This window comes from Hipposideros armiger, unplaced genomic scaffold (genome assembly GCF_001890085.2).
Source record: "Hipposideros armiger isolate ML-2016 unplaced genomic scaffold, ASM189008v1 scaffold_97, whole genome shotgun sequence".
In the NCBI taxonomy this organism is placed as follows: domain Eukaryota; kingdom Metazoa; phylum Chordata; class Mammalia; order Chiroptera; family Hipposideridae; genus Hipposideros; species Hipposideros armiger.
Window position 1 is genome coordinate 3,562,093 of NW_017731447.1, and position 27,381 is coordinate 3,589,473.

The 27,381-nt window shown below is 43.3% G+C and overlaps 1 protein-coding gene across 2 annotated transcripts; it reads left to right on the forward strand.

Annotated features, from left to right (window-relative positions):
* Positions 1 to 586: 586 nt before the first annotated feature.
* RBM28 (RNA binding motif protein 28) lies at positions 587 to 26,961 on the forward strand. 2 transcript variants are annotated; one of them, XM_019646162.1, is made up of 19 exons: positions 587 to 819; positions 4,598 to 4,756; positions 5,072 to 5,166; positions 5,568 to 5,643; positions 6,091 to 6,183; positions 7,382 to 7,453; positions 8,255 to 8,468; positions 8,624 to 8,760; positions 10,196 to 10,268; positions 11,731 to 11,840; positions 14,640 to 14,713; positions 15,668 to 15,803; positions 16,791 to 16,855; positions 19,067 to 19,225; positions 21,032 to 21,181; positions 21,526 to 21,600; positions 23,891 to 24,147; positions 24,734 to 24,833; positions 26,420 to 26,961. In XM_019646162.1, exons 1-19 carry the CDS (start codon positions 702 to 704, stop codon positions 26,552 to 26,554), a joined length of 2,298 nt encoding a protein of 765 aa, XP_019501707.1. In that variant the 5' UTR covers positions 587 to 701; the 3' UTR covers positions 26,555 to 26,961. The 2 variants fall into 2 exon arrangements, with proteins under 2 accessions (XP_019501707.1, XP_019501708.1); XM_019646163.1 differs by having other exon boundaries at positions 693 to 779.
* The last annotated feature ends 420 nt before the right edge of the window (positions 26,962 to 27,381 follow it).

Consider the following 27,381-nt stretch of genomic DNA (forward strand, 5'->3'; position numbering starts at 1 on the left):
CCTGTCTCTTTTTAGCTCACCAATTTTATCCCTAGTGCCTGGCACATGGTAGGAGCTCAGCAAATATTTATTGAAAGAATGATTGGGTACAAACTGTTTCTTGGTGTGCTTTAGTAGTTATAATTTGTCTCCGAACCATTATAGGCACAGTTATAGTTATTTGTTACAGTGTGACAGATGTCTCATATTCTCTGAGAACATGAGAATTGTTTGAATGACATGTGTGATGTACTTTTATGTCTATGTGCATTCTGGCTGCGTTTTATTCACGCAATCTGGGCGTCGGTGGTGGCACTTCAGGAACTATTTATTAAACATCCATTATATGTCAGATCCTGGGTTAGGCCGCGAGCAAAAGTGACTTCTGCCTACCCTGGTAAATTTGGAGGTGAGATGTTAAGAAGAGTAGGAACTAGCAAAGCCTGTTTCCTACAGCGGCGGGAAGGCGGATGAGTGGCTGGGGCTGGTACTTGGACTAGGGGTGGAGCTCCATTCAAGTAGCTCCGCCCCCCGGGTGTCACTATTTTGCACTCCGGAACGTTTTTGCTCCGTCCCACCACGTTTGCCTTCGGACTCTTGAGTAACAAGCACTTCCGGAGTCTCCCGGCGACTAGGCGTGTTCTGACGACTAAAGCGAGCTTCTGGAGTCTCGTGCGCCGGCCTGCTTCGCTCGCGGCCTCGCGCCTCTGTTTCCCGGCCCCATGGCTGGGCTGACCTTGTTTGTGAGCCGCCTTCCTCCCTCGGCCCGCAGTGAGCAGCTAGAGGAGCTGTTCAGTCAGGTGGGGCCGGTGAAGCAGTGCTTCGTGGTGACTGAGAAAGGTAGGGGGGCGGGGTGGTCGGAGCTAGGGCCGGCGTTTCTGGGAAGAGGGACCGGGGCGAGGACGTCCTCCCAGACTTCAGCGTGCCGTGATTTTTTTACCCGCCCCTAAAAGAAAGGTCTGGGTATTTTCTTCCAAACTGACTCTGCTCTAGATGAGTCCATAGGGGGCCCGTTTCTGAAAAATCAAAGCGTTCCCTTACGTTTCTACAGCGCTTTCCGTTTATGAGGCGCACTCGTAGACAAGATCTTATTTGGTAACCATGAAAAGCACCACTTTTTAAGGAAACATCAGTAAGGCTTATTGACCGTCAGCTGATTGCCAGGTACGGTGCTGAGTTCCACACGTGTTATCTCATTTAATTTTCTCAACAATCTTGCTGGGTGGAGAGTCAGCCCCATTTTACAGACGAGGAATCTGGGGCTTAGGGAAATTCGGTACCTTTAGCTTAAGTGTGTACGGCTAGTAAGTAGCAGACGCAGAATTTGATCACCAGAGCTCTTAACCATCATGTGCTTCATTTACTCAGTTGTTTATTCAGTAACTATTGAGTAGAATGCCTACCATGTGCCAGGCACTGCTGTATCCCCTGTAGGTCCTGAGGATATAGCAGTATCCTCAAAACCAACCCAAAAACCTTGCTCTTATGTATGTCTTCAAGATGGGGAGGACAGCCATTAGACAAACAAGCAAAATATATGGTGATAATGGTGGTAAATGATAAGGAGACAAAGAAGTCCGGGAAGAAGCACAGGGAGTCTTTGTGTGTGTGTGTGTGTGTGTGTGTGTGTGTGTGTGTGTGCGCGCGCGCGCGCGCGCGCGTGCGCGCATGTATGTGCATGCATGTGCGTGTGTGCATGTGTGTGCGTGTGCATGTGCGTGTGTGGGGGCGGGAGGGGGTGTAGAGGAGTGTCAGTTGCAGGTAGAGTAGCCAGGGGACGCCTGATGGAGGTGAGAGTGAACATGTGTTTCTCATTGAGAGGAGCAGGTGAGGCAGAGGAAACTTCAAGCTCAAGGATGCTGAAGAGGACTGTGCTTACTATACTGGAGGAATAGCAAGGAACCAGGGTGACTGGAGTGGGTGAAGGGAAGAGAATTAGGAGATGACATCTAGGGTACCAGATCATGTAGGACCGTGTAGGGCTTTGGCTTTTACTCTGAAATGGGAAACTAGTGGTTTTGAGCAGGGAGCAGCAGTAAGCATGATCTGGCTTACTTTTCGAAAGATTGTCTCAGGCTGCTGTGTTGAGAATAGGCTGTTGGAGAATAGGGCAGAAGCTGGGAGACCAGTTGGTAGGCTCTTGCAATAATCCAGGTGAGAGATCTTGGTGTTAGACCAGGATGGTAGCAGGTGAGGTGGTGAAAAGGGATTGGAATATGGATATTTTTGAAGGAAAGCCAGGGGGACTTGCTGATGAACTGGATGTCGGGGTATGAGAAAAAGGGGAGTCAGGGAGTCAAGTCTCCGTGGTTTTTGGCGTGAGCCACTGGAGATATTTCCTGACTGTGGAGCGCTGCTGTATGCTTCACGTTCTGTTTGATGCTCATCACGTCACTGTGAGGGGTGTTGGCATGTGTTAGAACGAGGATGAATTGTAAGGGTTTTAGTTGTAGAAGCATTCCTTCCTCTTACTTAGACTTCAGGGGACACTTGAGATAGGCACCTGATGTTACCCAGAACATACATTTATTAATAGTTCCCTTTAAGCCATCAGGCTGTCTCTCTAGGTGGCTGTGTTTTTGCCTTTCCACAGAACAATTGGTGGGAACTGGCATCTAGTGTCCCCCGTCCCCCTTACCCTTCCGTGGTCTCTTAGTATGTGAGGAGGCAGGCTAACAGTGTGCTAGCAATCACTCCATCCTTAGCTTCTGTTTTGTTAGTAACAGAAGTTAGAGTTAGGATGATTGACATGGCTCTCATTGCCATATGAGCCACAGCACCTGCCTAGTTCTTTGTCATTTTAGGTATAGGTATGGCTGAATGAGAGAATGAGCGTGCTATACAGCCATGTTTCTTAAACCGCAGATTATTATCCATTAGTGGGTCTTGACTAGAATTTTTAAATGAAATAGAATTATATCCATATGCAATAAAGCGTGAGTATTCATAACAATTTTCTCCGGTTTTATAGTAATAATATATGTATATGTGGACGGGGTTCCACTATCAATTACGTTCATTGTGGGTTGTCAAAACAATTTGAGAAACGCTACAGTGCCAGGTGGTTGTGTTTCAGGGAAGAACAGACCATTGACTGGGAATTCTTTGGATCCTCAGAATATAGGCTGCGTATTATCTTACCGTCTACCTTGTGTATTTGGTCTGAGTCCTTAAAGAAAGCTTTTATTCCCTTAATAAGAAACTTTTCTGTGCAGACAGTGTAATGGGAAGAGTGTTGCACCTAGTGGGATGGGAGGGAGGGGCTGAGGGATGAAGTCTGACTCAGCACTGGGGACCTGGGAATGCCACTTAACCTCTTGAAGATGGGAATAATTTCACAGGATTGTCGTGAGGATTCAGATAAATATGTGAGTGCTTTGTGCAGACATTAAACAGTGCATGGCATTTATTGTGAGTACATGCTTTTATTTCAGTGCAGAATTCCTTCAGGTTTCAGCTGCTTTGTTTTTGGTTGTACCGACAGAAAAGACCTGATTTTTCTTGGTCTGATTTTCTGCAAGGTACTCGAGTGGGCAGGTCTTTGTGAGGAAGAGTGCCAAGAGAAAAGAAACTGATCTCCACATCACAGTCTGCTCTCCTAGTGCCAAGTGTCAGCTTTACCCAGCTAGGTGGATCAGTGTCCTGTGTTTGAGGGCTTGTACCCTGAAGCAGGTTCAAGTGTAGTTGAAAAAGACGCAGAGCATGTGAGCTGTTTCTTCTTTGGGTGGTAGGCAGACTACTTGGTCTTTTTCCTCTTTGATGCAGTACATTACTTAAAATTGTACTATACAAAAATGTTAAATAAAAAAGAAGCATATCAAAAAGGGCAAAGGCGGGTTAGTTTTTATTTTGCAACTCTTCATCTGGTTGGTCCTAATATTCTCTGTGGCCTTTATATTGGTGGAGTCCCATTGGAAAGAGCATGGAGCTGGTAATGAATTAATTCAACTACTAACATCGTAAGGGACATTGACCAATTCACTTACTTCCCTCCATCCCAATTTATTCATTTGAAAAGAAGGGATGATAATATTTGCTTTACTTACTTTAGTATGTTCTGAAGATAAAGTGAGATAAGAGACTTACAGCTGCTCTGGAAAGGTTTAATTTGATATTGATCGCTAAAGCTTTTCTGATTACCAGGAAAATTAATGGTAATAGTATCTACAGGCTCCCGGAGCATTATTTATTGTTTAATGTTCTTTTGTCGAGGCCTCAGGCATCATTACCAATCTGTTCTGAGGAGGAGCTGCATTATTACATGTAATCTTCGAAGCTGCCGTACTTTCTTTCCTACCCTCTCTGGTGATTCCTTCTATTTGATGTTGAGGTCTTTGGGGGAGTGTAATGGATATCATGGATCTTCCATAATCTTGAAGTTATCAGGAAAGGAGGAAGAAGAGGAGCCAAGAGCGAAGACACCAAATTAGCTTCTAACAATTTCTGAGCAAAGTGTGGAAGGGGCCACTGATGCCAACCTTGTTTCTGTCCCTCCTGAGGATTCTGGAAAGCTGATGATAGGATGGCCTGGCGGTCTATCTGCTAGTTTAGGGCTTTGAGAACTTGCTGGTTTAGGGCTCTCGGCTCATGGTTGTCTCGCTACCCCCTTACTGTGCAGGGAGTAAGGCATGTCGAGGCTTTGGCTACGTCACTTTCTCTATGCTGGAAGATGTTCAGAGGGCCCTCAAGGAGATTACCACCTTCGAAGGCTCCAAGATCAATGTGACTGTTGCCAAGAAAAAGCTGAGGAACAAGTCCAAGGAAAAGGGGGGAAATGGTGAGTTTCTAGGGATGGAAGAGAGTTTTCTCCCAGGGTGAGGAGGAGGTAGAGTGGTGGGATGGGGGAGGAGCTTCCAAATTGAAAGCTTCCTGAATTTCTTTTTGCTATCCTAAATCACCCAATGTATTTTGTTACTCCTTTTAGTCTTCTGTTTACTTCTAAGTCTGGAAAATCTGGGGGTCTTGGGTGTTGCCATACTGAACCCTGTGGTAAATGCCATCTGTTGCTAGTAGCTTTTTCCCCCGTGATGTGCTGGGCCTAGAGGCGGGTGGTCTGGGAGCACAGACTTATTCATTGCCTCTTATTTTTTAGAAAATTCAGAGTTCCCAAAGAAGGAGCAGAATCCTAAAAAAGCCAAAGTGGCAGATAAGAAAGCCAGATTAATTATTCGGAACCTGAGCTTTAAGGTACGTGACAGAGAAAACTAACTGCCTGTTCTGAAGGCTGTCAGTGCGCATGAGTGGAACGCCTCACCAGGAGGGTAACTTGGACATAACGCTTTTGGGAACGAACCTTCGCCTTGTTGAATTCAGAAAATGGGCTTGTATACAAGAATTTATTAAGACAATAAGGGAAGATGCCTTCCTGAGGAAGGGAGGGGAGGAAAAGCTTTATGATATCTGTCCTTTTTACCTCTTAAATACAAAGCAAGATGTCTTCTTTTCAGAAACGTTTGATGTTCTAGTCTCAAAAGTAAAAAAGTAGTAAAAATATTCAAGCTTTTCCTAATGAACTAATTTAATAATTGATGTTTTATGTTTATTTGCTATGATCATATCTCTTTTTCTTTCTTTACTTTTGCCTTCAGTGTTCAGAAGATGACTTGAAGACAATATTTGCTCAATATGGGGCTGTCCTGGAAGTAAACATCCCTAGGAAGCCAGGTACTAGCACACCTTCATTTGGCGTAGATTAAATTATTATTATTTAACATCATGGTCTTTTTACATATCACCTTTGCACTAAGCACTGTTAGAAATAGAAATGCAAGGTTCATGTCATACTCTTCGTGAGCCTCCGATGATGTGATACAGTATCAGGCACAGTGCTTGACAAGTAATCAAAACCCGTGTAAGAGTGTTTATTCCCTTGATGGTATTTTTAGTTAGATCAAAACTAGTTTTAGAAGACAAGTTACAGTCTGAGAAAATGCACTGCTCTCGCCAAGCCCAAGTCGGGTATATTCATCAGGAGGACATAAGCTTTGGGCAAGGGGCTGGCTGTTTGGCAGGACCTGGCCATCTTGACAGCCTGAATTGCCATGACTTCCTTTTTAGTGCCTATTGGTTCCCTGCCTGCTGCTTCTAACGTCTTTGTACATTTGCACACAGATGGAAAGATGCGTGGTTTTGCTTTTGTTCAGTTCAAAAACCTCCTAGAAGCAGGAAAAGCCCTCAAAAGCATGAACATGAAAGAGATAAAGGGTAAGTTTTCTATACCCATACCATTGACCCAGATATTTCTGGTGTTTGGGTGAATTAGCACAGTAACCCACTTTCTACATTTTCAAAAGGTGTTTGAATTGCTGAGAGACTTACTGCTAAACGGAAGCTGTATTGGTGAAAGATTCCTGATACTTGATCTTAGGGTTGAACTTGAAAGAACCCAAGTCATTATTCTCTTTTCTTTCTTTTTTTTTTTAAAAGATTTTATTGGGGAATTGGGGGAGGGGAACAGTGTTGGGGAATTGGGGTGGGGACCAGCCAAGTTGTTGTTCTTCGATCTTCGTTGTGGAGGGCGCCAGTCACCATCTGGCTTCCCGTCGGCAGCTCGTGGCCTCTCAGCTCAAAGTGCTGTGTTCAATCTTAGTTGCGGGTGGGCATAGCCCACCATCAAACAGGCAATCTTGTTGTTACACCAGCTGAGCCATCTTGCCACCTGTTGGCAGCTCAGCAGCAGCTCAGCTCGGGCGCAGCATCACTGGCCCATGTAGAAATTGAACCGGCTGCCCTGTTGCTCAGAGCTCGCACTCTTAAGCCAACTCTTAACCACCTGAGCCACTTGGCCGGCCCCCCTCTTCTCTTTTCTTTCGGTTGTGATTGTCCTTTTAAGTCCCTAATGAAAAAATGAAAAAATGTCCCTGAAATAATCACCGATAGAGGCAGGTTGCTGTCTAGCGGATGTGGGATTTGCAGGTTTTCCTCTTGGCTGTGAGCATTAGTTAGCATCCGTGGGCTAGTAAACTGACCGTGAGGCTACTCTGGGTATTGATTTACCAGGAGCTAAAGAAGGGAGTGGCTTAGAGACTTCCTAACTTCTGGGTACGGTGCCAATTATTCCATAATGCCTGCTTTGCCCTTGTTAGTTTAACTGGAAATTTGTTGGTCTAACTGGAAGCACTGTTCTAATTATTTTTTTAAACTCACTCTGTCTTATCCCAGGTGTGTTGGCTGTGTAGAAAGGCAACATTTCTGTTCATTTATTTAAAAAAAAAAGTGGGGGGGTAAGGATTAAAAAGAATAGACAGCTACCGGGAATTTTATTGTAGGGCCAACATTCTCTGAATTGGCAGTTTCTTTGTCTCCTTTTGTTGCTTGCTGTCTTTGATGAATAAGTCATTTACAAGAGATAGGAGTGTTAAAAAGAGGAAGGCCTTTCTGACATTACTTTTCTGTCTGACAGGGCGCACAGTGGCTGTGGATTGGGCTGTGGCAAAGGATAAATATAAAAATACACAGTCTGCCTCTGCCCCAGGTAAAATGTGGTGGTGGTGGGCGGGAGGGTTGTATGTCCTGGGGTGAGTGTGGAAACAACTCTACGATAAAAGTACAAGGGAACCAACCTGCTTGTCAGTGAGCTACTGGGCTGGAGATACCAAGAACACAAGATTACCCAAAAGGATGAGCCTGAGTAAGAAAAAGTCAGAATTCCTGCTGGCTCAGAAACCCAGAGCTGTTTGTCAGTTCATAGTGCAGCATCTGGTGATCTGGTCCCAAAACATAGGCTCTTTTGAGCCTAAGCCCACCTCCTGGGTGTGGATGTGAGTGAGGAGTGGGCCTGCGTTCACTGTCCCCTCTACCTGCTGGCCTTTCCCAGCTTTTCATAATAAGGAGTGATGAAACATTAAGAATAGAGAAACTTAAAACTTGAGTTTGATTTAGAAAACAATTGGCTTTTAAGCTACCAGATGCTCAGAGAACAGAACCCACCAAGATTAAAGTTCATAGCCAGGCTCCAGGGTGAGTGTTGTGCTGGCCGTGGTGCATGATGGTAGGTGATTTGTGGAGGCTCCGTTGCTACTTCTCTCATTCTGAGCCAGATTAACATGCAGGTTTCTGATGAATGGGACAGACTCCAAGGGGACCTCAGTGATGAGGGGCTTTGTTATTGGTTTTTTCCCCTTATACTTTTTCCAGTGTATAGACAGTAAGAAAAATATATGAGATTCTGTGAAACCAAACGAACTAGGAATTTGAGGGTAGTGGTTATTCTTGTTAAAATAACCTTGTTTTAGATACAGAATTAATTCCTAATTTTCTTTACCTCCCTGTGTAGGTGAGGAGAAGAGACCTGAACCTAAATGTCAGAAATTAGGTAAAGAGAATGGCAGGAAAGAAGAGGATATGGGCGAAGACGAGGAGGAGGAGGAGGAGGAGGAGGAGGAGGAGGATGGTGGTGATTATGATGATGATGATGATGGTGATGATGATGAAGAGGAGGATGAGAATAAAGAATTAAAGGTGACCAAGCCTGTGCAGATTCAGAAGAGGTAAGCAGTTCAGCTTGCTCTGAGACATCAGAGGAAGATTCAGGATTGTCCTGAATCGATCCCTGCCCTCATTGCTACAGAGCTGACATGTGTAATGAAGTTGGATTCGCCCCACTGTCAGCCCGGACCCTTAGTTTTGAACTGTGCCATTGCAGAGCGGTCAAGAGGGCGGCACCCACAGAAAGCAGTGACGAGGATCGTTCTGATGAGGACAGCGACCTGGAGGAAAGAGACAGCGTTGGAGAGGAACTGGCTCAGAGTGATACCGACACGGACGAGCGAGAGGATGAAGGTTTGCCTGATCTTCACATTTAAATTAGTTACTGAGAACGGTGTGTCAGTTCAGCGCAGGCCTCTTTAAAGAGGACGCTAAGGTGTTCTGTCACATTTATGTTTAAATGCTGAAAATGGAAACTTTATGTTCCTTCCAAAGGTGTTTTGCTTTTGTTATTTTAAATGAGTTTGGAGTGTGGTTGAGGGTTAAGATTCATTCGGGACTTAAGACCTAGCTTAATGCTCAGGCACTGCCTCTTTTGATTATCCAAGTTGCATGAAGTACTGGATAAACAGGATATGACATCTAACACCGAGGTGCATTTTAAACATCGTTTTTGAGCTGAGTTCGGGATAAAGGACCTCTTGGGGCATTTTGTAAAACTGTAACCAAACCCTATTGCTACCTTTGTCAAGAATGTTGGGGTAAACTCAGTGCTTTTATTGAGGGAGGCAGGTCATCCCAGAATGAGGAATGGTCAGTTAGTTACTGATCCTTTAGTTTGTCTAAATGGAAATTTTTATTTACTTATCAAATCACTCCCTTCTGCTTCCTTTTCTGTTAGTCTGGCATGTTGGTTTGACTATATAAGAAATCTGAAGAAATAGCTTCTTCCATGAGGAGAGAATGATAGACACCTTAGAACGAAAGAAACTTTTATACTGAAGGGACTGTAAGACCTTACATTCTACAGCCAGCTTCAGCCGTCTCTTACCATTCTTTCACTTGAAAAAATTATAGGACTAATAATACATATTAATGAGAGAACATTAATGAAAAATACAGTGCAGGAGAGTATAATATAGAAAATAAAACCTCTTCACCAATCCCCCACATTCTCTCAAAGTAACCACTGTTGTTTCTTTTGTATACTTCCAGAAAACTCCTATATATATATAAACATATATGTCTGTTCTTAAAAACAAACTGAGTTTTCGTTATATCTAGATCCTCAGCCACTCAGGGCCTCTCCCCAGAGACAGCCAGGTTATATGTTTCCGGTGTATGTAAGATAATCAATGCCTTTGTAAGTAAAAACACACACATACAATATAGTGTATGTGTATTTGTGTCTGAATGTATGTGCTTTTCTTTTCTTCTCAAATATTCTATATGTTTTATGTTTCCAAAAAGTTTACGCTGTCACAAAGGTATATGGCAATCTTTCTTTTCCCCACATCATTACCATGTTGGATTTCATCTATCTTGGTTGTTTTTTGCCAATCTGTTGGTGAAAAATAGTATCGTTTCTTATGCTGTGTTTTTCTTTAATTATGAGTGAGTCTGAGCACCTTTTTATATATTTATTTCCATACCCATTGTTCATTTTTAATTGGATTTTCTTATGGATTTATGCAAGATCTTTATACTCGTATGGTATTTAAGAAGTTAGCCCGTTGTTACATGGCTTGCAGTAGTAGTTTTCAGTTTGTTGTTTTTCTTTTTACTTTAGATGTACAAGCCTCAAAGAAAAAGAAGAGGAAATTACCCTCTGATGTGAATGAAGGGAAAACTGTTTTTATTAGGTATGCGTTTTTATCTCGAGGACTGCTCTATTTCTGTTGCCTTCATAGGTTTCTCTTCCCTCCCTCCCTCCTTTCCTTCCTTCCTTTCTCTTCTCCTCCCCCTCCTCCTCCTCCTCCTCCTTTTTTTTGGTTTTTTTCTTTTTTTGCACTAATTCTTTTAGCTAGGCCAGAAACTTAGATGCCTCTAAGACCATCAGGACATCTGGTCCTAGGAACATATTAAACAATGAAAAACATAGGAGAATCAGAACTATACACAAAGATAAATAACAGTGTTCTTCATATCTTGCTGTCATTTAGATTTCATTCTTTGTAATTGGGGTGACATTGTTGGGTACGAATCAGTTCTTCAACTATTAGAAACATCTTGCTTTCTGGCCTTTGTTTTAAGGGGAGCTGGGGAGGAGTGACACCACTTGTCCCAAACAACTTCTGTTGCCCAACTTACTTGCTAAAGTAGTATCCAGAATAAAGTAAGGCATCCCGTCTGTTTCTAGGAAAACGAGAGAGGGAGTCAGGTGGAGAGAGGTTTTATTTCATGCTGCCATTGCTGTTTCGTTCTACTGACTGCAATAGATCGGCATTTTCAGAAGGTCGGCATATCTTCAGCATGCCTCAAACATGCCTTCTTGTCCTTTCTGAAGCACCAATTTGCAGGGCCATTTGAGTCTTATTTTAGAGATGTGTATTTTATCCTCTTGTACAATCTCTTAAGATTGTTTTTATTATATAAGTAATTTCTGTTTACTGTGCGTGATTTAGGAAATAAATGTGCAAAAAGACACTCAAAAAATTAACGTTAATCACTACTTAGAGAACACCCACACATGTGCCCACATCATCATAAATATTTACCAAGATGAATTTATTCTAGACATTCTGTGCTGTAACCCACTTTCTTCCTTTACAGCATGTCTCTCCATAATTTTTTCACGGTGTTATATGGAATTTCCATATAAATAACTTTGTATTCGTAGAAGATTCCAACAGGAAGGAAGAAACATCACACTTAGAAGCCTGTGACCTCAAAATCAAGGATACCATTCCTTATACATCTTTTTAATTAATAAAAAACTTAGGAAGTTAAAGGGATGGAGAAAGAAAACTATGTACATGATGAGGCAAATTAGAAGAAATAATGTAGCTAGGATGTGTCCTATTGCAGGACATTTTTTTTTTTTAATCTCAGTTATTCCATAAGATAGAATCGTTTATGGGGTTGTTAACTGAGTATAAGAGAAGTAAAATTGGGACTGTTAATTATTTGGGACTGTTTTTCTTATACCTGGAAGGCTGTACATAGCTGAGGAAATAAGGAATCTTTGACACTATTGAAATTCAGTAGGATAAAATCTCCTCCCAACATTTTTTAATCCCATCAAGAGTGTCTGACTTACCTTGTACCGGGACACATGGTCTCACTTTTGTAATTGACCTTTCTTGTGACTTGACTCTTCCATAGAAACCTGTCTTTTGACTCAGAGGAAGAAGAACTCGGGGAGCTCCTTCAGCAATTTGGAGATCTTAAATATGTCCGCATTGTCTTGCATCCAGACACAGAACATTCTAAAGGTATTTGCTCTCAGCTGGTCAGGCCCTGAAAGAGTTGAGACCACTGCCATGGGCACTGACCAGCTTACATGAGAACGTAATGCGTGCTGTTCTGAGGGGTTCACAGTCCACCCAGCTCAGGTGCCTGTGGTCCATAGGTGTACCAAAGACGTTCTGAGGTTGTCTTCCATGCTGTCAAACTCAGCGTCTTTCATGGTGCTGCCAGCCATAATTTTGTCTAAGTTTCTAAGTCCTAGCTTATTTAGTTTAGGGTAATGAATTCCATTTGTTGTTCTTTGAATTTCAAATGTGATAGCATTTCATGGGTATTGGTCATTCCACATTGCTTGACATTACTGAAATCTTTTTCAGTTATGTTTGTTAGAGACGGAAGCTGACAGAAACTTTGTTGCAGAGGCAACAGTCAGAAAGAAGGCTATGTAACAAGAGCTGCCTTAAATTTTTTTTCCCCCTAAAGCTATTTCTTTTGAGTTTCAAGAGTTGGTTACTCCTCATTCTACAATAGTGTACTGCTGTTAGGTAAGCAGTACCTACTCAACCTGTTCATAGTATTTTCAACCTGTTCATAGTATTTTATTTCATCAACTGCAGTTCTCCTAAAGCAGTGAATTCTTAATTCATTCTTAGTCTTGATTCCTTTGAAACCTAAAAAGCTATGAACACTCTCCTCAGAAAAAGGCCACTTCTGAGGGTTTTGTGGGCTCTCTCGAACCTATCTGTGGATTAACAACCTCCATTCTAAACCCTCTTATTTTCCACACTGATGAGACCTGATCATTTTTGGGTTTTACTCAGCTAAGAAAGATGTACATAAGGCAGTATAATGGAGAGAAAACTGAACTGCTTCCCGGAGATTAGGGATCTAATCCCAGCTAAGCCATAGACCAGCTGGGTGATTTTTTTTCACAAATCATTTAACCACTGTGAGCTTCAGTTTCTTATCTGTAAAATGAGTGAGTTCAACTAGAGTAATCACTTAAGGTGCCTTAAGCTCTGATATTCAATTATACTTCTTGGCCCTTCTCCATTTCCAGTACATTTTTCTAAAAATAGGCACCTAAAATTGCATAGACTATTCCAAGTACAGTAGGATATTGCTCTACTTTGATGTCGTTTGTCCCTTTTTGAGTGCGTCGTGCATTGGGTTGATATTTTCAGAATGTAGTCTATAGTCGACTTGCTTCAGTCTCTGTCTTGGTCTGTTAATGTTAGTTGAGAGTTAATGAGCTTAATAAGCATAGTTTTTGTTACTTTTTCTTTTTAAAAAATATTTTTATAGTGAAAAGTCACAATTTTGCTGTTGAGTGCCACATGTTATGCTTTTACTCATTGTTTCTTCTGAGCTAATCAGCAAATGGGGTGAAGAGGTTGGAGCATAAAATGTGTAACGCTTCATGAATTTGCGTGTCATCCTTGCACAGGGGTCATGCTGTTCTTCTCTATATCATTCTAATTTTAGTATATGTGCTGCTGAAATGAGGACCATTATTTTTTTTTAATGCATGTCTTTCCTAGCTCATTGTTAATTTTTCTGGCACTTTTTCTGACTACTCAGTCACATAACCATGACCCCCTCCCCCAGTTTATTCCTATCATATTCATTTCACTGCCTGGAAGAGCTAAATATTATCAGCAGACTTTTAGGGAAGTGTTAAGACTGAGCCTAGTACTGACCCTGAAATTCCAATGACAAAATTTGTACCCATTCAGGGAGAAGTACCCATTTTCTTCATATTGGACAAATAAGCTAATCTGCCTATTAGAAACATTTTTTCTCCTATATTTCTTGTTTGTTTCTTCATATTGAGTATCTATTAATGCCAGACACTGGTAGGTGCTAGGGCCATAGGAACAGCCAAAAAACATGGCCCTTTTTCCTGAGGCCTTCATTCTTTTTGGGACGATGCCACCTGACCAGTGCTGTCATAGAGATGTGAGTCGAGGACCGGCTCTGCCTGGAAGAGGCAGGGGAGACCTCACTAGATGGTGACCCTTGGCTTGTCCTGCCACATGTGTCCTTTCAGTTAGTCTGCTGCCATTCGTTCTTGGAGGGGACAAAAGATCAGAGCCCTGGTAGCTCTAGGAAATACAGCGTTGTTTTCATACATGAGGGAATGTTTAAAGTTTAAAGGAATACTAACAAAATATTATGAAACATATTTCTTTTTGGGGGAGGGTTTACTATAAGGTGAACTTTTTTCTTTGCTTCTAAAACCTACTTTTTATCAGTAGCAGAAATTAGGGTTGATCTGTGGAAATCCTGAAGCGTAAGTTAAGAATTGAGCTGTAGCTTTCTGGTTTACTACTATATTCCTGTGAGAGAGGCCTGGCCTTCTACTCCAAGTAGCACATCTGTTCTTATCAAATGCCTCCCAAGCAACAGCGATGACAGTGAGGTCTATAATTAATTTCAGGCTTAAGTGGTTGCTGCCTCATTTTTTTAATCCTCTAATAGGCACGCAGTAAGTGATGCCGAATTCAATATTAGGCTGGCATTCCTTTAGCATTTCTTGTGGGTATTTCTTATTAAGGAGCGAGATGGTAAGACTAAGTTCTAAGAAGCGTTGGAAGAGATGAAGGAAGTAATAAAATGTCATTGTTTGAGTGAGCAGCTGTGCCGTCTTCTCTGTCTTTGAGCCTTCACTGCCTAACACAGTGGCTTTCTCAGAGCGTTCAGCAAAGGATGCTGCTGCCCTTCTGCCTCGTGCCCGCCTGCTGCCATGTGTAGTGTTTGTTGTCTTTGGCTTCCTGGTGGCCATGGGAGTTGAAGATCTCACTTAATTTTGTCTCTCCATGCAGGTTGTGCATTTGCTCAGTTCATGACTCAGGAAGCAGCTCAGAAATGCCTTGAAGCAGCTTCTCCAGAAACTGAGGTAAGGAAGACATTTCTTTTTCCCTGTAACTTAGACAACAGTGGCTCCTAGGGGCAACATCTGGTGTTTATGCAAAGCTTTATTATTACAGTAATACCTTGGTTTGCGAGCATAATTCGTTCCGGAAACAAACTAGTCGTATTGCAAGACATTGCTCGTTTACCACGTTAAAATGTATTAGAAATGTTTGCTCGTCTTGCGGGACACTTGCAAACCAGGTTACTTGCAATCCAAGGTTTTACTGTATTATTATTATTGTCAATAATGTAATAATAAAGCTAACATTTACTGAACGCTTAGTGTGTGATAGGCACTGAGCTTTACATGTATTACCTTATTTAATCTTTACATCAGTCCTACAGGGGTATATAAGGTAAGTACAATTATTTTCCCTATTTTATAAGTGAGAAAACAGGTATAATAATGCATCTAATATTTATTGATCACTGTCTATCTGTATGTCAGCCTCTGTCCTTGGCTGATGACATGAAAGACTGGGACAAGAAGGAATTAAGGCCAGCTATGAAGTGGAGTAAATGTTTGAGCGAGAAAGTGTGTGGTGATAGGGAATTTTTCTGTGTATTCTATAACCAAGCATAAATTGTTTTGAGATAGTTATCTTGTATTGCCACAATAAATTTTCTTGAGTAGAGTTAACACTACCATTTCATTAGCTTTCTTTAGAATATTAAAAAATTGCCTGTTTACAGATCATTTCCCTCAATTTGGGCCTAATCAGCTCCCATAAAATAAATTACTTATTGCTGACTGCTCTAAGTACACACGTGTGGCCTTTTGCACAGCTGTACTAAATACTGCTAGCTGGGCTAAGACACCTTGGGGTGGGGTTCCGTAGCTCAGCTGGGGTCTGCCGTTTCCCTTTTCTTGGTGTTCCCTGTCAGGTTTAGTAGTTACTTGTTATGTATTTTAAGAGAGGGTCGCCATCTGTTACAGGGTGGTGGGCTTAAACTGGATGGCCGGCAGCTCAAGGTTGACTTGGCAGTGACCCGTGATGAGGCTGCAAAGCTCCGGACGAGGAAGGTGAAGAAGCCAACCGGAACCCGGAACCTCTATCTGGCCCGAGAAGGCTGTGAGTAGTGGATGGGAGACGGGAACCAGGCCTCTGAGGAGCTGGCCCTGTGTGGTGACAGTGACCCAGCAGTGCTATGTTTGGGGGGCATGTTTCACATAAAAACCCCAGATGTCCTCTTTAGCAATGTTATTATTCCACTTCAGCAGATGTGGCGTTCTGTGAGGGACCCTTCACCCAGTTTGTAGGTTAAGCAGTCCCGTTCGCTCTTCTGCCTGCTGCCTTTAGACCATGTCATTAGGGATGGGCAGGGCAAAGAGGGGCAGAAACTCAAATTGCCTTTGCTTCTTGTAATCATTTCTAATAAGTTTTCTGAAGGAGTAAGAATTATGACTAAAATTACTCATTTGGATTATTCATGGATTTAAAATGTGCACTGAGTACCTTTCCCATAATGCCAAAATGATAATCAGAAATTAGCTGTAATTTAAAAAAAAAAAATCCCTTCCTATAGGTCATACAGTATCTGTGAGCCCACCTGCTGGATAGCTGCACAGCCTGGACTAGTCATGTTGGGCCATTAGCCCTTGACCCTGGTGTCTGTATGGCACTGCGGCTCTTTTCTGGGCTGGCTTATTTCACCTCCTAGTAAGAGCCCCCAAGTACGTGAGGAGCACTGAAATTCCAGGGGCAGGTGACAGGTGGGGCGTTTTGCAGTCCAAGTGCCGAAAATGTGCTTATTTTCAGAACTCCCTCTAGGCCTGTCAGTCTGACTTTGGATGTGTACATGAAGCTTCTTCGAGGGGAGGGAAGGAGAAGAGGAACAAAATAACAAAATGTTCAGAGCATTAGTCCTTGAGAGCGGCTTTGAGCCGAGAGCTTAGCCCTGTAGCCTATTTCTGGACCTGCCCAAATGCCCCTGTGTCCTGGCCAGCACAGTCCTCAGGGCCCTGTACAAGGAACTTGCATCATTCAAATCACATTCCTCTTGTTGCTCAGTGAAAATTCCCTTGCTGATGTCTTGGCCTTTTTCCCTCTTTTCTGCAGTGATTCGTGCTGGGACGAAGGCAGCAGAGGGTGTGAGCGCTGCCGACATGGCCAAAAGAGAACGGGTGAGTAGGTTAGTCACCAGCCTTCAGGTCCTGCACGACTTAGTATAAATCAATAAATTATAGTTAGGGAAGGCTTGAGGTGCTCATCAAAGACCGAGTGTCGGTGACAGGCCCCACTTATACTGTTATTAGAGAGAAAAGCAGCACACAGGTGAAACGGCAAATAACCCAACATTATACATAATATTATGTCAGCATATCTGCCATTATAAGAGCTGGATCTATTTATTTTTCTAATGCTCAGCAGTAAATGTTTGCTGATAGTATGCTTGGGGATCATGCTGGCACTGTGTATAATTATGTGTCCGTAAAAATTCAGAATAACATAACGAAGTTCAGTGAGGCTGGGGTTAGTAGGGAAGAAGGTAAATGTGGGTCTTGGAAGGGATAGTTAAGATGTCCATTTTGGGGAGGAGGGTGACAGCTCCAGATCATAAAATTATTTTAGGAAAACTCCGTATTGTGGGAATTTCCACTGCTTAACTGATGCCATTAAATTCCTTTGCTGCTCGGTAATGTTAGTTCCCAGTAATTTTTACTTTTGCCCAAATAGCTTACTTACAAAAAGCTAAGCCAGTCTAGGATGGTGAAGATGCATAACCATGAACAGAATTAGCTGTGGAACCCAAATGCAGAAGATGATGGATGGGATGAGACTGTAACGACAGTTGGTGGCTGTGTGTCTTTTCTCTTATGGCTTCTGTCTGCACTAGCGTTCCCAGCCTTTTTTTTTTGGTACTGAGCCTCTGGAAATCATAGTATTTGGGCGGCACTGTGTGCCTTTTTCTGATCACATCGCAATAGTGACACATTTAATTTTTCTCTTCGTGTGTTTCTAGCAAAAAGCTCACTAGATTATATGCATTATAATTCATAGCAAGTACAGCTTTTCCTGGCAGAAAAATCAAACTGTTGAATGTAGGCATGATAGCCTCTTTAGATATCCCTTTACTGTTCATTTCCAGAGTCTCTTTGTTTTGTGATTTTTTTTTTTTTAAAGATTTTATTGGGGAATTGAGGGAGGGGAACAGTGTTGAGGAATTGGAGAAGGGGAACAGACAAGTTGCTGTCCTTTTGTTCTTCAGTCTAGTTGTGGAGGACGTTGCTTCACTGGCCCATGTTGGTATTATTGTTATGCTCTTCCCAGGTGAGGCAGTTGCTCGCCCGTCATTGGACGGCCGCTTACTGCGGCTCACGGCAGCTCAGGCTGGCTGACAGCCGCTCACCCTGGCTGCCACCCATTCACGGTAGCTTATGGCAGCCCACTGCAGCAGGGGCTGCAGCCTACACCCCATCGTCGGAGACTCATAGCAGCCCAGCTCCAGGCCGAGCTATTGTTCACCATCTTAGCTGCAGAGGGTACAGTGTCACTGGCCCTCATGTGGGATCTGAACCTGGGCTCTGCTGTTTAGAGCTGGCGTCCCAAGCCAGCTCTTAACCAACACGCCACTCAGCTGGCCTCTGTTTTGTGATTTTTTTTTTTAATGCCTTTGCCAAACAAGGAGCAGCAGGAATGAGAAGACTTGATGAAAGAAGAATTTTAATTTAAAACTTTTCTACTAACCTAATTTTAAAAACAAGTCAGGAGAAGATCATCGTTTCGTTTTAGAGACAGGCTGCCCGTGGACCAGCGTGCGTGCAGCATGTTAGAGGCTGATGCTCTAGGAGAATTCTGTGCTCATAGGCATTCCTTTGCCTCAAGGTGGCAGAATAGAGGCGACCTTCTCTCAAGCTTTTAAATAAATTCCATTTCCTTTTGGAAGGACAGATACTTAGTTTGAGTTGGTGGGTAGATCAAGACTGGGCATAGATGTTGACTACAGTATTATTATTTGCTCCGGGTCAAGTTTTGAGCTCAAGATTTTATGTGTATTTCCTCATTTCAGCCTTGCATATTGCTGAGAGGTTGGTAATATATATTCTGATCTACAGTTCCACGGTGTAGGTGAAAACCTGAGGCTTAAAAGTTTCATGTAACTTTTGCAGTTAGGGATGGATTTCTAATTCAGTCTCACCCCACCCTTGACCGTACCACCTACCCACCATCTGCGTCCTTGAACCTTGTTTCCCTATGATGGGCATCGTAAGGCTGCAGGGTGGGCGATTTCCCTCCTTTCTGCATGTGTGGTGATTGGATGGGGTCACGGTTCTCCTTTTGGAAAACAAGTTTTGAAGGGTGATGGCATTGTTAACCATTTGTTGTTCTTTCAGTTTGAGTTACTGAAGCATCAGAAACTGAAGGACCAGAATATCTTTGTCTCTCGGACCAGGCTGTGCCTACACAACCTCCCCAAGGCCGTGGATGACAAACAGCTCCGAAAGCTGCTGCTGAAAACCATGAGAGGGGAGCAGGGAGTGTGCATCAAGGAGGTGAGGGTCGGCTCTGCCTGCTCAGAATGCTGGCGCTCGTCCTGGTCAGACCGAGCACGCATTTTCAGGCTGTGGTGCTAGCAGACTGACAGATTTTCCTTTGGACACATGGTCAGCAGACAGGCTGAGTTTGGTAGTTTTCATGTTTTTTTTTTTCTCCTCTAAGAACTGCCTTTCACATCTGACCAAATTGCAGCAGAATGTGAGGAAGTCTGTGCCCTAGTGAATTAATTTAGCAAGCATTTATTGAATGCCTGCTGTGTGCTCAGCATTATGCCAGGTGCTGTAATGTTCATTTTCTTGCAGAGAAATAATCTGTGTACTTTGCTCTTTCAAAGAGCATTTTACTACCCTTTGGGCTCTTGGCCTGTGGGAGGAGTCCTCAGGGCCCTGTGGTGAGCACAGGGGGCGACACAGGTCTGCAGCAACTTAATTAGATAAACACCGGGTTCACACCAAGACTTGGTTAGATGGTGTGGTAATAGAAACTTCTCCTGTGCCCCCACGGCACCTTTGCATACCTGTATCATAGCACTTACTGGTGCACTGTCCTGTGATTGTCAGTCATTTCTCTAACCAGCCTGAACTCTTTGAGGGCACGTGTCATCTGTTCCCAATCCTTGGCATTGTACCCGGCACGTAGTACTCTCGATTGGTATTTAGTAAAAAGGAACATAACTGCTATTGTGAACCTGCTTTGTTCCGTTTCATCACCCTAAATGTCTCCTCATCCCTGAAAGCCTCACCAAAACGTGCTGTTGGTATTGGGGGGATTACATGAGAGAATGCAAGCATATCAGCACATCTTTGACACTGATCTTGGTAAAACTGTTCAGTGTTACTGGTATAGGGGTTAGTTGTGTCATTTCTCATCAGCATCCACAATCCTTAGTAAGTGGCTGCACATTTAAAGCCTATCACCATTTAGAGGAATTTATGTGTTTTACAATATTTGCATTACACTGAATTTTCTCCTTAATTCTTTCAGATGTGTAAGTATAGTGTCTCAGCAAGATAGTAAGCTTCTTGAGGCCAGGAACCTCATTTTATGCTTTTCTTGATTTCCCTCCAGTACCCGGCACAGTTCTAGGCACAGAGGAGATAGTGGACATATACCAAATGCAGCATCCAAGTGTCCCTAATACCTAGACCTCTCCGTTAAATGAGAACTACAGCGTCTAAAAGTAATAGCATGTGAACAGTTAGTTTTCCCCCAATTCCCTACTGTACCTCGGTGCCCCGGGATGCTCTTACATCCAGCCTAAGGAGTTAGGGACCGTCACATCAGAGAGGACCTGAGCTCAAGCAAAGGTAGCTGAAGCTGCTCCCTGTATTTCTGAGATGCTGGGCAGGCTCTCCCCCACGCCTGCAGTGTTTTTCTTATCTAAAGCCATCGGCCTTCTCCCTTCCCTTCTTCAGTAGTTTCCTTTCTGAGTGGTTCCTTCAGTGAGAGATCCGTGGACAGCACTTCGTGCTCAGTGATAACTTAATATACACCTTCAAGTACCACGGACCTCTCAACTTGTGTGTATTGTCAGCAGTTAGCTATTATAATTTTTCCTTGGGAAGTTGACATTATATGCTTGTTCATACATTTGTGTTTATGTCTATAAACTCTTAGAAAGCAAGAAGATACCTATTTAATTTGTTTTGTGCTCTCAATAAGTGTACTCTAATAAGAGAGACATTCATAAGTGTTATTTGTGATGGTCGTGCTATAGATGAGGAGCCTGTCCCCGTACCCTGATTTCTTGCTGAATCCGTGAAGCCTTCTCATCCTGTAATTACTCATTCTTGTTCTCATAGTGTAGGGTGATGCGAGACCTTCGAGGCGTTCACGGGAAAGGCAAGGGGCAGTCCCTGGGCTACGCCTTTGCAGAGTTCCAGGAGCACGAGCATGCCCTGACAGCCCTACGGCACATCAACAACAACCCAGAGATCTTTGGGCCTCAGAAGGTGAGCCTCATGTTGTGGGGAGAACTGCTCCCCTGAGGGCCATTTGCAGAAACCATTCCTCCCTCTCCTTCGCATCCAGTGCCCTCCAACATTTGAGTGTTGGGAAGGGGAGCAAGTCGATGGCGGCAGTGAGTGGTGATTCAGGTGATAGGATGGAAGGAACCCTAAATTGGATAGACTGTTGCAGACTTGCCCCCTCCCTTTAAGCAGAGCAAGTGAGCAGCCACCTCTGAATTGCAAAAAGGGGCAACGGGGGAGGGGAAGGGAGAGGGAGAGGGGTGGGAGACAGCTCAGCGCACTTAGATTAAGAAAGTTAATGATTACAGTCTGTCTCCTTCCGACAGAGACCAATAGTGGAGTTCTCCTTGGAAGATCGAAGGAAACTTAAAATAAAGGAACTGAGGATCCAGCGCAGCCAGGTACAGAACTGGTGTGTTTTTTTGTTTTTGGTTTTGTTTTTTTTAAATTGTGGTTCATAACACGTAACATACACTTACTATGTTTAAGTGTACAGTTCAGTTAAAACCATTTTTAAAGGCCATGTTTAAACTTCTGTTTGGTTCAGTTTGTGGTTCTGCCCCCGTGAGGTAGGTCTCTACCTCAGTAGGTTCTCTGTTACCCTTTCCTCTTAGTCCCCTAGAGCTGTCCAGGCCACCTTCTCTGCTTGCCTGTCTGGTTGTAGCTCCTCAGAGGGCAAAGGAAGTCGAGAGGAGAATCAGACTGATGTTAGCCGTCATCTCCTGCACGGTGCTTGCTGATGATACCCGATCAGAGTGAATGGCCGGGATTAAAAGTGTTGCGTTCCCTGTAGATTTCAGCCCTCTCTTCCATAATCCTTTTTTCTTAGATGGCTCCGGAAGTGTGATGTCGGATGGTTTTAGTACTGGTTTTAATCCAGTGTGGTGTAAAGAAGAGGGACTTTGGGGACAGGAATACTGGTGTTCAAACTGAGCCTCTGCCGCTTTCTGAGTCTCTTGGCAAGTTATTACCTCTCTCAGCTTCAGTTTCCAGTTTGTAAAAGGGGATTAACAGCATCTGCCTCACATGTGGGTGAGGGTTAAAGGAGACGGTACACGTCAGTTGTCGCGCATACGCATGTCAGCACACAGTCAGTACTCACCCTCGTACCATCTTCCCCCGGGGCATTCAGGACCAGGTTGTTCCTGAAACCGGAACTCTTCCAGTCTCATCGCTGTTACCCTTAACTTGCGTGTATTCCACACATGTGCAGTCTCTGTGGGTACCATAAGCAGGACCAATAGCACAGGTTGTGGTTAATACAGTGGCCCTGGGTTGGAAAACCTGGGACCTGGTTACTGTTCAAGGCAACTTTGTTATTCTAGGTGTGGAATTATTTACTGCCATGAGCCATGTGTTGCTTCAGGAGGTGATTCTGAAGCTACCAATAAAGTCAGGTGGCTTTATTTGTGTCTGCACTTATGTACACACTGCTTTCTCTGTCAGAGTGCCCCTTACACCTGACTCAGTTTCCATATTCCGATCAAATGTACTTCCTCAAGCGGCACTTGCCTGCCTCTCTCAAAAGAGATAAGACCGCATTAGTTGTACCTTCATGAACTTCCTTAAACTCTTCTTTAGTTCTTTATTTTTGTATGTGTCTCTTATCTCCACAGGGCTTTGAGTCCTGAAAGGCAGACGCTGTTCTTTGCAGCTGCACCCTTACCACTTAGAAGCAGAGACTGACACATAACAGACATGATAGATCTTTGTGTATCAATATGCCTATCTAGATTTTTAAGGTGAAAAGGACAAAATTAACAGTTATTAATTTCACATGAATCTTTTCCTTTTTCCCCTTCAGTGCACCATAAATCTGTACCATCCGTTATGCCTCCCTCCTCACAGCATCTTTTTCTTGTCTTCACGTCATTTATTCCTACTGTAGTACACTTCCTTTCTTTATGTAGATTCGAATTTCTGACCTAGGTCATTTCCTTCTCTGAAAAAATACATTTAGTATTTCTTGCAAGGCATGTCTACTGGTGACAGATTTCTTTCATTTTTGAAGGATAATTGCACTACATACAGAATTGTAGGTTGGTGATTTTCCCCCCAAAACAATTTTAAACATTTCACTCTATTTTCTTGCTTACACGAAGAGAATCCAGTGTAATCACCTTTGTTCCTCTGTAGGTAAGGTATTCCCCTCCCCTCTGGCTTCAAGAATTTTTCTTTCTCTTTGATTTCTGCAGTTTGATATGATAGGCCTAGGTGTAGGTTTTTTGGTATTTATCTTGTTTGTTATTTGTGGAGCTCCCTGGGTCTGTGGTTTTACTGCCTGTCATTAATTTTGGAAAATCCTCAGGCTTTTATTACTTCAAATCTTCCTTGTTTCTTTCTTCTCTTTCTGGTATTCCCATTACGCGTTTGTTAGGCCTTTACTGATTGTCCCATGCTACTAGCCTGTTTTTCCCCCTACTGGCTTTCAAGTGTCGGGCACCCATGTACTTGCCCCGTTTCTGCATATAGAAAAGGAAATGGTTATTTTGTGCCCCCCACTTAGTAATTATCTGTTACTGTATCAGGGCCTGTGGACCACTTGTATTCACTTTCCTGTGGTTGCTAACTTTTGGGGGGAAAGAATTCCCCTTTTTTCCACCAAGCTCACATAAGGCTTGTCTTCTGCTGAGTGTTTCCAGCACTTAAACCTCATCCAGAAACCAGATGGTACTCTCTTATTTTATGCAGCAAAAAGTGAAATCCAAGTCTGCAGCCGGTGAGCCCCAGCAGGAGCAAGCGGAGCTTAGAAAAGACCAGCAACGGAAAGCAGCTCAAACCCACACACAGGAGCGAAGCAAGGCCCCCCCAGAGCAGAAGGGGAAGGCGGGCTCTATCACGTGGACAGGATTCCAGACCAAGGCTGAAGTGGAGCAGGTGGAGCTGCCTGATGGAAAGAAGAGAAGAAAGGTCCTGGCGCTCCCCTCACACCGAGGCCCCAAAATTCGGTGAGATGCAGGATGGCGTGATGGAACAGCGGGTGGCTTCTCCAGGGTTTGTTTCTGCTGAGCTCGTTTCCTCTGTGTGGCTTTTGTTCGAATAAAAGGGATACTTAGTGCTGTGCCAGTCCCACATTTTAAGGCTGGAAGCGCAAGCAGAGATGCCATTCCTGGACCACAAGGAGGCCGGAGCAGGACTGGCAGAGGGCGCTGGGAGGAGCACCCGGGCTGGCTCTCATGCCGTTTGCCTCTTAGACGGCTGTCTGCCAGTGGAGGCCCAGCTACTTGAGGTTCCCCTGCAGTTTCTGTTTGGGGCAGATTAGTGCTATAAACAAAAGTCGATCTTGAAAAAAAAAAATTGTTAAATCAATGAAGGTTTTTGAGATTCTCTTGAGGTTTTCAGCCCAAATGAAAAACAAATATACAAATGTTGAGCCTTAGGATATTCTGTTGCAGTGTCCCTTTCTAGAATGACTTATTATGGGCTTAGAAAAAGCTAGTATAAGAAAAGGCATTTTATCTTCCCAGCTGAGAGAACCTCAGGGGTGCCAATCAGAGGAAGAACTCAGGGTAACACTTGACCATATTGTTTCAGGTTGCGGGACAAAGGCAAAGTGAAGCCTCTCCCTCCCAAAAAGCCAAAGCCCCAGATAAGCCAGTGGAAGCAAGAGAAGCAGAAATTACCTTCCAAGCAGGTGAGTGTGGGGCACGAAGCTTTGGAATGACAGGCCCTGCTGGGGCTGGCGGTCGCTTTTGTGCCTTGATTAGGCTTCTAGATCGCAGCTACAAGCAGAACTGCAGCTTTTCAGAGGATGTTGAGGTACACAGTCCCAAAAGTGGGGCGAATAGGAAAATACACCCTTACCTACTGGTTACTGTGCTTCAATAATTACCTTGTTTTACCTATCCCCCATACACGCTCCCTTCCCCCAGGATATTAAAGCAAACTCTGCTTCACATGTAAATATGCCTCATGTGGAAATGAGGTAGATTGCTCAGAAAAATATCCCAGAATGCATCTCCAACCGATCAGGCCTTAAACACACACACACACACACACACACACACACACACACACACACACACACAGCCATCTAATGAAATTAATAAGCTCAATATCATTTAATACACAGCCCATATTAAAATGTCCCCAGTTGCCGCAAAAATATATATTTTTTAGAGTTGGTTATTGTGAGTCAGGGTCCAAACTAAGTCCACATGTTACATTTGGCTTTTCTCTCTTAAATCTTTTTTCCCTACAGCACCCAGTCTTCCTCACCAGCCCCTTTTCCCTAGGTTGTTAATTTGTTGGAGAAACCAGGTCGTTTGCCATGTAGGAAGGATTACATCACGGGTTTAGCTGCTCTCCTCCTTGTGGTGTCACTTGACTTGCTCCTGAAACACCTCGTGTTGCCTGTATACTGGTAGCCAGATCTAGAGGCTTGATGAGGTTCAAGTTCAGTTTTCTTGGCAGAAGTATTTCATAGGTGATGCTGTGTACTTTCTGTTGCATCCTATCATGTGGCACAAAATGTCTGGTTGTCCCAATTTTGGTGATGTTCAGATTCATCAGTAGGTTTAGGGATTGTCTGCCTTTATCCCATCATGTGTAAAGTCCCCCTATCAGCCTCTCACCTAATGGTTTTAGCATCCATTTCTGATGGTTATCTGGATCCATTGTTTCTAGTTTTATCTTTTTTTTTTTTTTGCATTTTTAGTAGAATTCTAGAAAAAAGAACCCTCCCTTTTCAACTATTTGGTTACTATGAAATACCATTTGTATAAGAAAGGCAGGATAAATGCTTGATTTTTTTTTTCTTTTTATCAATTTCCAGAATAATGAGTTGGTGCCCTATCAACCTCCTACGGTGACTAATAAGATATTTTTAGTATTATGAATTCCTGAGTTTTCATATACTTGATGTGTTTCCATCAAATGCAGTCATTATTTTTGCCCAATTTTAGGTCAGCAGCAGCCCCTTCAGGTTGACTCCCGAGTCCTCCTGACATGACCCTGTCTTTGTTAGCATTTGGGAGAGGCTTCCAACACACGAAACGTGCTTTAGGGGGGCCCTTCTCATGTGCATCTCTAGTCTGATTTCTTACCAGTGGACGATTCTTTGTGGGTTTTTCTCTCTAAGGGTCACTCTCTGGACGTCCCCCTCTTGTGGTGGACAGGATCTCTGTACCCACTTATCTTCTCTCTTGGGTGGCTTTAAGGTGAGGTGCTATGTAATGCTTGAAATTAACTATCTTATGTTTTGTTACCTTTCATTTGTAGGTACCTAAGAAAAAAGCTAAGGGAAATAAGACAGAAATTCGCTTCAACCAGCTAGTCGAACAATACAAGCAGAAATTATTGGGACCTTCTAAAGGCGTACCCCTTGCAAAGAGGAGCAAATGGTTTGACAGTTGATGATGCCAGCAGATTGGCTTAGAAGGTGGATTGTGCGCTTCTCGGTACAGCTCTCAGGCTCCTCCCCAGTCCGGCCCCCACAATGTCATTTACTGAGGGACAGACACCCGCTGCGTGCACTGCCACTTTGTTGGGGGCGCTCTCTGGGCTGTGCACATCTGAACTTTGATCCCTTCCCAGTGTGTTAACCACAAAGAGAAACATCAGAAAAACATCTGACTCCTTACACATTGTCCAGATTATTGTGTGAAGATGTGTCTAATTAGCACCCATTTTAATTCTTTCTCAAATGGAAACAATCGTAAAGTACATTCTTGAGTGTTGAATTGATAAGATGTGTATTTTGTTGTGTCTTGTCTAAGTATGATATTTTGTGGCTTTTAAATAAAAAACTACCATTTCTAATAGATGTGAATCCTTGATTATTTATGAACATTTTTGACATCTCTAACTCTAATTCAGTTACAGTCCTATATACTGCAGGACATGATGAAGAAAGAGCAGAGAAAAATGATTTCCAATCTAATCTCTGAATGTGGGAGAAACTTGGAAAGTAATTGAGGTTAGTGGTGCTTGGCAGAGAGCAACATCTGGTAATTATTTGCCAAATGAGTGGGTTGTTGTTGGTAGTTGATAAGAAATCAGTTTGCAGTGGCCCACAGACACTAGCCTGGCTGGTGAGAACCTGCATTTTCTCTCATTGAGCCCCTCCCCCTGAGGACTTAGAGAGGCCGAGGGTGGCCGAGAGCGCAGTGAGCATGAGGCTTAGGCTCTAGCCCAGCGGTTCTCAACCTTCCTAATGCCGCAACCCTTTAATATAGTTCCTC

Coding starts and splice junctions, on each gene's coding strand:
- RBM28 (XM_019646162.1), top strand. CDS start 702: ATGGCTGGGCTGACCTTGTTTGTGAGCCGCCTTCCTCCCTCGGCCCGC. Junction 14,714..15,667: donor CAGCTTCTCCAGAAACTGAG/GTAAGGAAGACA, acceptor CATCTGTTACAG/GGTGGTGGGCTTAAACTGGA. Junction 24,834..26,419: donor AGAAATTACCTTCCAAGCAG/GTGAGTGTGGGG, acceptor TTTCATTTGTAG/GTACCTAAGAAAAAAGCTAA.